Below are 13,250 nucleotides of genomic sequence, written 5' to 3' on the forward strand. Positions count from 1 at the left end.
AAATGGGAGGGGTTGCAAACACAGAAGAAGACAGAAACAGTATACAGGATGACCTTGACAGGCTGGAAAACTGGGCTAAAACCAATACAATGAATTTTAACAGGGATAAATGTAAAGTTCTGCATTTAGGTAGGAAAAATCCAATGCATGGTTATAGAATGGGGAAGACTTGTCTTAGCAGTAGTATGTGCGAAAAGGATCTAGGGGTCTTAGTGGATCATACGCTGAACATGAGCCAACAGTGTAATGCGGTGGCTAAAAAGGTAAATGCAATTTTGGGCTGTATCAACAGAAGCATAGTGTCCAGATCACGTGATGTGATGGTATCGCTTTACTCTGCTCTGGTAAGACCTCATCTGGAGTATTGTGTTCAGTTTTGGGCACCACATTTTAAGAAAGATATAGACAAGCTAGAATGGGTCCAGAGGAGGGCGACGAAGATGGTGAGGGGTCTGGAGACCAAGTCCTATGAGGAAAGGTTGAAGGAGCTGGGGATGTTTAGCCTGGAGAGGAGGTGGCTGAGAGGTGATATGATCACCATCTTCAAGTACTTGAAGGGCTGTCCTATAGAGGATGATGTGGAATTGTCTTCTGTGGCCCCAGAAGGTAGGACCAGAAGCAATGGGTTGAAATTAAATCAAAAGAGTTTCCAGCTCAACATTAGGAAGAACTTCCTGACCATTAGAGCGATTCCTCAGTGGAACAGGCTTTCTCGGGAGGTTTTTAAAGAGAGGCTAGATGGCCATCTGACAGCAATGAAGATCCTGTGAATTTAGGGGGAGGTGTTTGTGAGTTTCCGACATTGTGCAGGGGGTTGGACTAGATGACCCTAGAGGTACCTTCCAACTCTATGATTCTAAGATTCTACCACCCCTGCAGAGTCACGGTATCCCTAGAAGTTTAAATCCCAGCAAGCGATCTGCAATAGGGGTGTGAGAGAAGTTGTTTTCATCAGATAGTTATAAAACACTGGCATGCAACTCTTCAAGGAATTCCAGAGTTCTCTGGAAAATAGTCTAAAAACCACAGACTGAAGTTAATGACCAGACATTCCTGGGAAGCTTATCTGAAATGTCTTAACAAGATCAGTACTGGTGAACAACTTCTCTAAAAGGTATCTTTCTACTGCTATTGCTCTTTCTCCCAAATGCACAGTGATAAAAAAAGTGTCAGGTGTGTTCTAGAAGGAACTCTTATACTTTGTGTTCATGCAAAGTAACAGTAGGCCCTAACAGGCATGACCAGCAGGTTGCGTGAACTGCATGTGCTCCCTAGAACATTCTCTGATAATTGTTAATAATTACAATAGCAAAATTGAGATGTTTGCTGTTTTAGAAGATTTTTGAACCTCTTGTTCTTGTTACAACTTCCCTCATCATGAGCTTCCAGATTCAGGTTTCCGCCTGGATCTTGTATTCAGCAACACTTCTACTTGTTTAGTTTCATCCCCCTGTGGCACTGGCTTCTCAAACAAAATTTGCTATTGGCCTGAATTCACTTGTACATTGTACAATAATGCACAATGGTGTGCAACTGCTGAATCATCCTTAGCAATGTGGTGACAGTTTTCATTCTAATTTTCTTGGGATTTATAATACTTTATATTAAACAGCAGCACAATTTCTTCATTCATGTCAAGAATGATTATGAAATATCCAATAAATTGGAATCAACATTTAATCTGCAGAACGTCCCAAAATCTGGATGCCACGCAACCTCAGGCAAACCCTAATGAAGAAAGTGGGTGATACCATAAATATTGTGATTCCTTTCCAGGTATGTGATTGAGTCTATTTGATCATAATACCACCTCTTCTTCCAGCTTTAATATTAATATTTATTCACTTCAGACATTGTATAGAAACTATATAGCAGCATTTATACATTTAAGTAGCAAGGACTAGCAGTGGTCCTTTCTTCCACTGCAGCAATAATTCATTTCACGAATCTTTTGCTTTTAAAAATGATGTTAAGGTTAAGCAGTCATCTATTGTATGATCCTGAGCCACATCACATACACACTCTAGCATGTCTTTTGCAAAGGAAATGTCTCCTAGAGGAGTGCCTTTGTTCATGCCATCTAGTTATGCATTCAGATCTGCTCATTTAAAAACTGCAAGTGAAATGGGTTGTTTGGTTTTATTTATCACATTAGGAAGGAGAGGGAATAAAAAGGCCACCTACTTTGAAAATAGAATTACTGACTGGTCATTTGTCTTCTGCAGGGCAAACCCAGGCCTAAAGTTATCTGGACAAAAGATGGTCAGCCATTAGATTCCAAGGAAGTGGCAGTTCGGAATAGTATCACAGATACAATCCTGTTTATCCGAAAGGCTGAGCGTCACCATTCTGGAATATATGAAGTAGAGGTGCAGATTGAAAATATGAGTGATAAGGTTGCTATCACAATGCAGATCATGGGTAAGAAAGTACTGAAGTTTCTTAGGAACTCCCCCTTCAGGTGCTTCCACTTGGCCCCACCGTCTGCAACCGTTGGGATGGGATGCAGGCTGGAAGGAGGCCAAGCTTTCTGATATCTCAGACTCCTTCCCTTAGAACTATGCCTATTCCCACCACTGTACTTTCCCCTCCCCAGGAGCACCGGAATCCCCAGCCCATTTATCATCTTTTCTGTACTGTTGTACATCGTCCTGGGCCTGGCGCTAGCCAGGATAAGGCGATTCATCAAATGTGATGGATGGATGGATAGATAGATAGATAGATAGATAGATAGATAGATAGATAGATAGATAGATAGATAGATAGATAGATAGATAGATAGATAGATAGATAGATAGATAGATAGATAATAGGCCACACACCCCTGGTGTAGCCAATCCTCCAAGAACTTACAAAAAAGAGCCTTGTAAGCTCTTGGAGGAGGGGTGTGTGGACTAATATGCAAAGGAGTGCCTGCTAGAATTTCACCCCTGTTTAAAGCACATGCAGAAGAAAATAAACTGACTCCACAACTGTGAAAAAGCAAAGGGAGGGCAGAGCTGTATCAGTTCCCAATAAGTAACGTTGGGCTTTTTTGAACAGGAACATAGTTCTGGCTGGCTGGCTTGGCATCAGGGTGTGTGGCCTAAAATGCAAATAAGTTTCTGCTGGCCTTTTTTCCAAAAAAGCCCTGCATGAAACAATAGTGACATCAAGGGATGTGGCCTAATATGCAAATGAGTTCCTGCTGGACTTTTTCAACAAAAAAAAGCCCTGAGTAATGTTGTGTATGTGGAAAAGCCCTTAGGTCACTTTTCTTGATATGTAGTTACTTACTGTAAAGTACTGGGGTCGACGCAGTAAGAGACCAGAGTCGGAGAGTGATTTCAGCAAGCTTTACTTCAGGAACACAAACACAGACTGAGCTCTATTCAAACCTCCCGCTCCTTTATACAATTCTTGCCCCCTTCTGATTGGTCCTTAACTATGTACATGATTGGCTATTTACAGGGGCCTAAGGGCCTATCAGGGTACAGTATGAGCCTAGATGTTGATTGGCTACTTATGTTTCAATCCTTCCCCTGATTGGGCACACTTAGGCCTTCTCTGGAACCCTGGTGTGGAGTACAAGCTTTGGCTTGTTCAGCTTCCCTCCAAAAGTAACAGTTCTCCCATTTGAGCCTAGGACACAACACTTACAGAGGGATTAAAGATGCTGATGTCTTTTCGAGGATTTAAATTAGAAACATAACAGCTTGGGAATTAACTCTACAACCTTCCAAGAGAGAGGGTAAAAACCCTCTACCCTCTTATTAACATTCCTTATACTGCCAAGTCACACTATTAAAAAAACTATGTGAGGAATAATTACAGTGAAAATCAGGGACAGTCTCCAAACTGTAATGATAACACTGGCAATTAATTCTGGATTTCCCTTACACATTTTGGCCCATATTCCTAGATGCAGCAGATCAGTGGATCAATATTAACTCAAACACTAACAGCCTCCAAGATCCACAAAGTGGTTCAGTTCCTGATCTAAGACTGAGACAGCTGATTTTTGTTTTGCCATTATTAGAACATAGAAACTGACAATCCTTAATTTTTTCAGGCCATGGAATTTTTATATGAGTCTGAATTCATTTAGCATGGACACTCTAATGCACAGGAGCCTCCTATATATAAAATAAATAAAACAAAATCCAATCCCATAAGAACAAATAAAGGCATACTTGTTCCTGCTGTTTACAATGTCATCCAGTGCTATGACCACACAGCTTAAGCTTTCACTGAGCTAGTTCATATCCATTTTTTCTATGCTGGGCTCATGCCCTGATCTTTACAGTGAGAGCTCTGAATATCCTCAATCATCCCACTGTTAGCAGACTGCTGGAAAGTAGACAGGGCTATGTGACCTCAGCAGCCTTCAGTGCCATTAATCATTATCTCTTTCTGTGTAGCAGAAATGGGCCAAGGACATCTGCTTTACCATAGTTTTGCTCTTAAATCCTGGTTGAATGTGGTGCTACTGTTCTTGCAGGAGCCAAGTTGTAGAATTTCAGCCGCAGAGACACATTCTTTGTTGGTGGTGTTTATTAAAGCATTTATGTATACTTTAAACTTTTGAATGGCACAGGAATTCTGCAGAATTCAGCTATAAAGTAACTCTTTGCAGGGAGGGGGAAAGGAAAAGTTAATTGTTTTTAAATGATCAGTGGTGAACAACAAAGAAGCTAACATGTATTCTTAACCCCTTTGTTTTGGATGGCTTTAAAAATTAAGCCTCTCTCAAAGGATAATTAGATTACATGGTTGGCAACCAGGGGTGAATTCTAGCAAGAGCTCCTTTGCATATTAGGCCATACACAAAAGGCCAGCTTACAAAAAAGAGAGCCTTGTAAGCTCTTGGAGGATTGGCTACATCAGGGGTGTGTGGCCTAATATGCAAAGGAGCTCCTGCTAGAATTCTACACTTGTTGGCAACTACTGTTTTACTTCACATGTGTTAAGAGCAGAACAGAAACAGAAAGAAATCTGTTCCTTGCCTATGTTAAAAGTAGATCTTTACCTCTAGATATGTTTGCAACCTCTAGATTTTTGTGATGACTGTTTTTTGTGCAGACAAGCCTGGCCCACCTCAGAATGTGAAGATTGTGGATGTCTGGGGCTTCAATGTTGCACTGGAATGGAAACCACCACAGGATGATGGCAATGCTCAGATCACTGGGTACACAGTGCAGAAGGCAGATAAAAAGACAATGGTAAGAGTTACAGTTTGGTCAAATCTATGAGCCCACCTTAAGACTCAAACAATTCCATGTTCCAGTCTGATGTAATAAATCTCCCAGGGAAGGAAAGAAGATGTTGGGGGACAGACACTTAAGCAGAAGGTAACTATTAATGACTTAACCAATAGCAACAACAAAGTAGCAATTTACATGTGGCAATAAAATAATAACCATTCATGTTTGCAAAAAAAAAAAAATCTATGAACCCTAAGTTATGTAAGGACTGGTACTATACTGCCTTGGGTTATATCCATTACCATAAAAAAATACATGTTCAAATGAATAAAGCCCCCTCCCATGTCACAATTTATGAAGAAGAAGATGATATTGGATTTATATCCCGCCCTCCATTCCAAAGAGTCTCAGAGCGGCTCACAATCTCCTTTACCTTCCTCCCCCACAACAGACACCCTGTGAGGTGGGTGGGGCTGGAGAGGGCTCTCCCAGCAGCTGCCCTTTCAAGGACAACCTCTGCCAGAGCTTTGGCTGACCCAAGGCCATGCCAGCAGGTGCAAGTGGAGGAGTGGGGAATCAAACCCGGTTCTCCCAGATAAGAGTCCGCACACTTAACCACTACACCAAACTAGCTCTCCACCAGTTATGAGAGGTTTGACTATAATTATACAACATGAGCAGACTATAAATAAGAAGGAACATAGTCACCTGAAATATTTATCTATCACCTGAAATATTTATCTACAAAGCTATATAGATTTTAGAAACTAAAGCTTCATCTTGCCATGTAGGATGCAGCAGCATCTATGACTGAATTATTACTGAAGTGAATAGATGTATTGTACAATTGTATAACAAGAGACCCTGTACTGATATTTGACTAGTATTGTTACCAACTCCTAAAGGTAGCTATCCTAAAGATGCAGGTTATTGGGATGAATCCAAGCCATCCATAAATAGAGTGAGATTTTTTTCATCACCTTCCCCTTACCCCCCACCCCCACTCCCACCCAGCTGAGGGTCAGGAACCCTGAAAACAATAAGCCACACAGGGCTGCACCAAGAAGAGAGATGAATAACAGAACCACAGAGTTGGACGGGGCCATACAGTCCATCTAGTCCAACTGGATGCTTAATGCAGGATCAGCCTTGAGCATCTCTGACAAGAGTTTGTCCAGCCACTTCTTAAAGACTGCCAGTGAGGGGGACCTCACCACCTCCCTATGTAGCCTATTCCACTGTTGAACAACTCTTTCTATCAAAATGTTTTTCCTAAGATCTGGCCAGTATCTTCCCACCCTTCATTTAAAACCATTATTGTAAGACCTATCCTCTCCTGCCAACAGGAACAGCTCCCTGCCCTCCCTTAAGTGACACCTCTTCAAATGCTTAAAGGGAGCAATAAAATACTTAAAGAGAGATGGCAAGAATAATCCCCTTCCCACTTGTTCACCTTGCCCCCTCCATAGCACATGGCATATTTATTTTTATTTATTTAGTAGGCTTATATTCCACCCTTTCACATAATGGGCTCAGGGCAGATCACAACATAAATTGAACAACAATTAAATCCTACCATTTAAATTTAAAACAAAACAATAACATTAGTAAATAAAACAAATAGTTGCATCAACAGGCTGGAAGGGCACATTTCACAGGATACAGTTTTCGGCCCAAAACAAATGATGGTGATAATAGCACCATAGTCTGTAAAGCATGATGTCCCATTCAACAATCCCCAAAGTTTCACCAGTTTTGGGGTGGGGGGGTGCAGTGAGAAGTGGAAGGTGATAGAATATGCTTCATGAGTTGTTTGAATTGAACCCATTGTGGAACATCTACCTTTCTCACCCACACCATTGTATATGCTTGTCTCAAGTAACCTGTTTTGGCATTCCACATAGTATTTCAGAAATTCATACTAGACATATCATTAGGGATGACACGTGGAAAGATATGCAGCTTTTCTGACAGTGGATACTTTAATTTTAGGAATGGTATACTGTGTTTGATCACTGTCACCGCACAAATTGTGTTGTATCCGACTTGATCATGGGAAATGAATACTATTTCCGCATCTTCAGTGAGAATCTATGTGGACTGAGTGAAAATGCTGCAACCACCAAAGATTCTGCCTACATTAAGAAAACAGGTAAATTATAGCTGATCCCTAAAACAATTATTTAAAAAATCATTTGAATTTTTTAATGTCAAATATTCACCAAGTGAGGGCTCAAACATTCATCTAATATGTGGTATCTGTGCTTGTGAGAGTATTGAATTCGAATATTTTATATCAATTTAAGATGCTTCAGTGCTTCATGGGTAATATAAAAGGATATTTAGTATTTAATGTTCTTGGACAGCTGTTCCTGATATACAAAGAGAAGACTAACAAACTTTTTATTCTATTATAAACTTTCATGGAATAGACCCACTCTAGGTCAGATAAATTTCATTATGATGTGGCAAAGTGATGTTCCAAATAGCTGTACAATGAGTCACAACAATTGAAAAGAACTCAGCTACAGCCAGAGTGACATTTTTCCATTTATCTCTCAAAAACCAGATCACCCTTCCCTCCCCAATTTGTGCCATCTCTTCACTGGGAAGTCATGCCACAGCTGCTCCCCTTCACTTTCCAAAGTCCAGAGCCCCTTCGCTGCCTCTTTCTTTCCCATACTTCGTCCAGTGCTCACCTCTCTGGACACCCCTGAACCCCATTCTTTCACAGGATACCCCTCCACTCTCAATGAGCCAACCCCGCCCGTGGTATCATGGGAACCCCCAAATGTGAACCCACTTTACTGCTTCTCACCCCATTTTCCTCATTGATCCCTGCCTTCCCATGGTGCTAGGGGGCGCCTCTAGTATCCAAATGTTTCTTTGGGGCCCTCTCCCAACCCTCAGAGGCTACTCCCTGACAGCCCCTCTGCTGCCCCCGGGGCGCTCCAGTCTGTACCCCCATTTTTCTTGCTCCTCAGGATCCCAGTCCCCTCCAAAGCCCCCTTCTTTTACTAGGTATTTTTCTGGTCCTCCCCTCCACTTTCCAAAGTCCAGAGCACTAATCCAACCCTAGGAACCCCCAATAGATCACCAACACCTTCACACTCATCCTCACTACCTCTCCCAACCTTGCACATTCTGAGGTTCCAGGGGTGCTGGGCTCTGCCTCTGGTCTCATTATCATATCTCAGGGTTCCCTCTTCCAACCCCTGCCTGGCAGCAGTTGTCCAATACTCACCAAGTGAGGGCTCAAACATTCATCAAATATGAATTGGTTTTTAGTTGCTCCCTCCTGAGCACCTTTCCTCTTTTTACAACTTTGCTACTCTCCAGTGCCCCCTGGGCCTGCGGCCTCCCCTTTTGGACATCCACTCCTCTGGGCCCTGCACCCCAACATCCAACTGGATGAGCCCTGGTACAGTCCACTGTTCCATTCCTACAGCTTTCTTCCCCCAACAGTCCTCCTCTCCTCCACTGCCCATGGCTCTTCCAGCTGCACCAGACAAACAGCCTCCTTCATTCAGGTAGTGTTACCTCCACAGCCCTCTAGCCCCTCCCCGCTCTCCAGACTCCATCCTCTCAGACCTCCCTGCACCCCCTGGGCACCCTCCCATCTGTCACTCATCCTCTGCCTTCCAGCCCTATAAATCCTTCATTGCCTTCTCCACTCTCTTCAGCTCTCCCTCCACTGCTGCCCGGTCAGCCTCCGGACCATGCAATTCCCTCACCAAGTGATCTACTAGTCCCACCCTTGCCACTTCTGTCTCCCAAGCCACCACCATGGTGTCCCCCTTCCCCTTTTCAACATTAAATACCTTTCCCTTCACTGGGGTGTCATGCCACAAAGGCAGCATGAGCTGGGGAGGAAGGGGAAGGTATTTTTCTGGTATTTATTTGGCTTGGTACTGTATATACCAAGCACACACCCTTAATCTCAATTTGACCATCTCTACCCTCACATTTTCTATCTGAATAACAAATTGGTTCTTCTTGGTTATTCCTTTCCCTTTTTGAACTACAGGCACAGATTATAAACACCCTAGCTACAAACAGCATGACTTCTCTGAAGCACCCAAATTCACTCACCCGCTACCTGACCGCTCAGTGATTGCTGGGTACAATGCTACACTCAGCTGTGCAGTAAGAGGAAGCCCAAAGGTATATATTACATCTCCTTTCTGAATGTGTACCATGTAAGAGGGGTGAAAAATCCATACCAGGTGGTAGTGGTGGGAATCTTACTTTATTCTGGTTAATAAGCAGTGCAGTTTGATGCAGTTACCCAAGCTTAAGCTCACTGAAGTCAGTATTGCACTATATGCTATATAAATTACTGTATTTTTCGCACCATAAGACGCACTTCCCCCCCCCAAAAAAAAGTGGGGGGGAAGTGTGTGCGTCTTATGGAGCGAAGGTACCTTCTTCCGGGGGGGCGTGATCCGCTGCCTCCACCTCCGATCCCGGCGCTTCCCCCGCGCCTGCCTGGCTCCAGCTCTGCTTCCAGCAAGCACTGGGATTGCTCCATGCTGCCCCTACCGCAAACCCAGTGCTTTGCGAGCGCTGGCTGTGGAGAGGGCAGCGTGCTTCCTCTGTGCCTGTCTGCCTGGCTCCAGCTCTGATGCTTACAGCAAGCGCCAGGATCGCTCCCTCTGCCCTCTGATCCCGGCGCTTGCTGTAAGCATCAGAGCTGGAGCCAGGCAGACAGGCGCGGAGGAAGCATGCTGCCCCCTCCGTAGCCAGCGCTCGCGAAGTGCTGGGTTTGCGGTGGGGGCAGTGTGGAGCAATCCCAGCGCTTGCTGGAAGAAGCTGGAGCCAGGCAGGCAGGCGCAGGGGAAGCACCGGGATCGGAGGCGGAGGCAGCGGATCGCCCCCCAGGAGGAAGGTGCGTCCTATGGTCCGGAGCGCCTTATGGACCGAAAAATACGGTATATCATAAATTATATTTTATTGAAACAATGGAATGGAAATGTTTTCACAAGCATGCTGGACAGACAGCTAGATGGGAAGTGGGTATGAGATCTCACCTCATAAACAGAATGGATGATATATCCTCATGTCAGCCATCCTAGCCCCAAATATTATTTACTTCATTTTATCCTCCATTACTGAGACATAAGATTATAGAGTTAGAAACAACAATGCAAAAAAAACACACCCAGTTTTCTTACTTACACTGAACACTGCAATAAAACTGGTTGACAGAAACAATAAAATAGAACCAGTATAATACATTGCATAAACTGGATCTCACAATTAGAACATTGAGACCGATTCCTCACTAGCAGTTGCTCTGCTCCCGGGCTTCTGCTTTCCCTGGCTCAAGCGATCAATTCCCCACCAATAGCTGCACAGGCACATTTTAATCCTCAGCTCCCTCCAATTTCCCTCGCAGCTTCTGGAACTTAAAAAAACAAGAGCAGGAGACTGCAAGAGAAACTGGAAGGAGCCATGGCTCAAAAGGCGCTTATGCAGCAACTGGTGGGGAATTGTTCGCTTGAGTTGGGGAAAGCAGGCACTTGGGAGCAGAGCAACTGCTAGTGAGGAATCAGTCTGAGTCACATCCAACACTAGACAAGAATCCAGCTTGAGCATTATGAGATGCTACCGAGATGTGAGAGAAGTTGACACCTTGCATGACTTAGCTAGAGAGAAGACCAAGAAAATGCAGGGAAAGCATATGATATAGCATATGGTTAGACATTTCAGCAAGAAAGGCCTATAGGTCTTTGAGAACACTGAGAGAGGGCACACAGGAAGGAAAGGATGTTGGATAAGAACAGGTCTCTTTCTCTTCTGCTTTGAGGATTGGGTAGCATACCCAATATACTTCCTCTTCAGCTGTTACAATTAACTTTTTATTTAATTAATTGACTTCATTCATACCCCATCTTTAAATGGTTCAAAAAACTGAACTTCACTAAGTATTCCTTGGAACAAAGGCTGTTCCAAGTATAAATAAGGCCCTAATTTTTAAAAAAACCTTTAATTGATTAATTAAAGGGCTCAATATTTTTTAAAATTTCTCTCTTCCTTTGGAACGTGTCTACAAACACTAAGTCTTGAAGACAACCATCCTTTCTTTTGATGTTCTATGCTTTTATTTACTCAGCCAAAAATCTTCTGGTTCAAAAATAAAATGGATCTTTCTGGAGATGCCAAATACCGCATGTTCAGTAAACATGGAGTGCTGACCCTGGAAATCCGAAAGCCCAGCCCCTTTGATGCAGGCCTTTACACATGCAAAGCTGTGAATGAATGTGGAGAAGCGGAAATAGAGTGCCGACTGGAAGTCAGAGGTAAGGAGGAGGATCATGTATATCTCATAATTTCTAAAACTAAACAAAGCGTCTCTTCAACTTAAATGGGCTCCTTGTAAAGAAGAATAAATAACCAACAGGGTTGTCCAAGCAGATCTTTGGGGGCCAACAAATACTTTGTTTCTTCATGTCTATGAATAAAAATGTATGGAGTAAATGCATCATAAGCACAACAGGCTCCTTAGTTGAGTAGTAAACTCTAAGACCGATTTCGCACTAGGGCTTGTTCCAGGTAGAGAGCCCTTTTGCCCCCAGGGCTTCTCTCTGTCCGATTTCCCACTCACCCTACGCCGCTCTGACATTCCTCTTTTCAGGGTGGCGTTCTTCTGATTTCCCACTATCTGCCCTGGGGCTTCAGCTTGCGTTGGCATTTTTGCGCAGCAACAAGAAACTGGTTTTTAGCGGCTTCTGTTTATTGTGCAAAAAACAGACCTCTGTTTTCGCACAAGTTGCCCTGGAGCTGTGAGCTGGCAGACCACTTTTCCGCAGCAAGCAGAAACTGCTTGTCAGAGGATCTTGCTTGCTGCGGAATAATGGCAAGCCAACTCACAGCTCCGGGGCAACTTGTGCGAAAATGGAGAGAAGCCCCGAGAGCAAAAGGGCTCTCCATCCAGAACAAGCCTAGTGCGAAATTGGTCTAAGCTTTTTAAGTCTGTCCAAAGACTTATTCCAGAAATCTGCTTAGACAACTTTAGTTAGAAGAAAAATCAGTAAGTTCCCCAGTGTCTGGAAAACATCTTCTTGCAGTCCTTTTCAGATGGTTAATTTTGGCACTTCTGTATGACACTTTCCATGTGCTTTAGTACTTGTAGATACATTCCATAAAAAATCTGGGGTACTGTTCATATACAACAAAGCGAAGTATATGGAGAAACCATCTGTTGCTGCATTCACACAAAATGGTGACCACACATATTACATGTTCCTGTTCTGTGCAGCTGCAGCACAAGGGGTTTGTGTTACATTATTATCAATGCACTCTCTTTGGTATTGTTTTTAAAATATCTTTTGTTTCTTGCAGTTCCACAATAGAATCCTGATGTAATCATTGCCACCAGGTCTAGGTAAGGAAGCAAATAATTCTCTAGAAATAAGACAGATAATTCAGGATAGACATGGATATCACAAGAACAGCATAGAGGGTGGGGAGATACCTCCTTAATGGAGGAAGCCTTTTAGATGTTTACAAAACATTTATTTATTTGGTTCTATTTGTACCCCGCCCTCCCCTCTGAAGCAGGCTCAGGGAGGCAAACAAGGTCAGTAGGAATAATTAATACATTAAGACCAATCAAAATCACAATTACAATTACGAATATTAAAAACCATATAGAACCATTAACATAGCAATAAATTCTATATTTGTATTACTTTTGTGACGGCATTGCAACAATCCATTACCAGCATGAAGTTCCTAATCTCCAGGTGTAATTCGAATCTGGCTTCTGAAGACAGGGGAAACACTAGCTTTGCCATTCATAAGACTTATTTCTCCTTGGAAAGACAACTATGCTAGGATCAGGGAGGGGGCTTAAGTAATGAAGAAGTAGTTCAGCCCCTCTGTGAATTACTCTAGGCTGGATCACTGGCATTAGCTTAGTTAAAATGTAAGCTTAATTATACAGAAATTAAATATTTGTTACATACAGTGACTGAAAAATCTGGCATATTTGCTTAACATATTCAATCCTCTGTCTTTCAGGTGATGAAGTTCTGATTGTAGAATTCTGATTGTATCTAAATG

At 42.9% G+C, this 13,250-nt stretch overlaps 1 protein-coding gene across 1 annotated transcript in view; it reads left to right on the forward strand.

Annotated features, from left to right (window-relative positions):
* Window positions 1-12,581, forward strand: part of MYBPC3 (myosin binding protein C3) — a 123,489-nt gene extending 110,908 nt beyond the window's left edge. Inside the window, exons 27-33 of the mRNA XM_060261684.1 lie at window positions 1,688-1,776; window positions 2,226-2,421; window positions 5,062-5,201; window positions 7,176-7,335; window positions 9,211-9,347; window positions 11,299-11,485; window positions 12,528-12,581. Of these exons, the coding sequence (XP_060117667.1) occupies window positions 1,688-1,776; window positions 2,226-2,421; window positions 5,062-5,201; window positions 7,176-7,335; window positions 9,211-9,347; window positions 11,299-11,485; window positions 12,528-12,538 (920 nt within the window). The 3' untranslated portion in view covers window positions 12,539-12,581. The remainder of the gene's footprint in view (window positions 1-1,687; window positions 1,777-2,225; window positions 2,422-5,061; window positions 5,202-7,175; window positions 7,336-9,210; window positions 9,348-11,298; window positions 11,486-12,527) is intronic.
* The last annotated feature ends 669 nt before the right edge of the window (window positions 12,582-13,250 follow it).

The sequence above is a fragment of the Heteronotia binoei genome, chromosome 21 (assembly GCF_032191835.1).
Source record: "Heteronotia binoei isolate CCM8104 ecotype False Entrance Well chromosome 21, APGP_CSIRO_Hbin_v1, whole genome shotgun sequence".
Taxonomy (NCBI): Eukaryota; Metazoa; Chordata; class Lepidosauria; order Squamata; family Gekkonidae; genus Heteronotia; species Heteronotia binoei.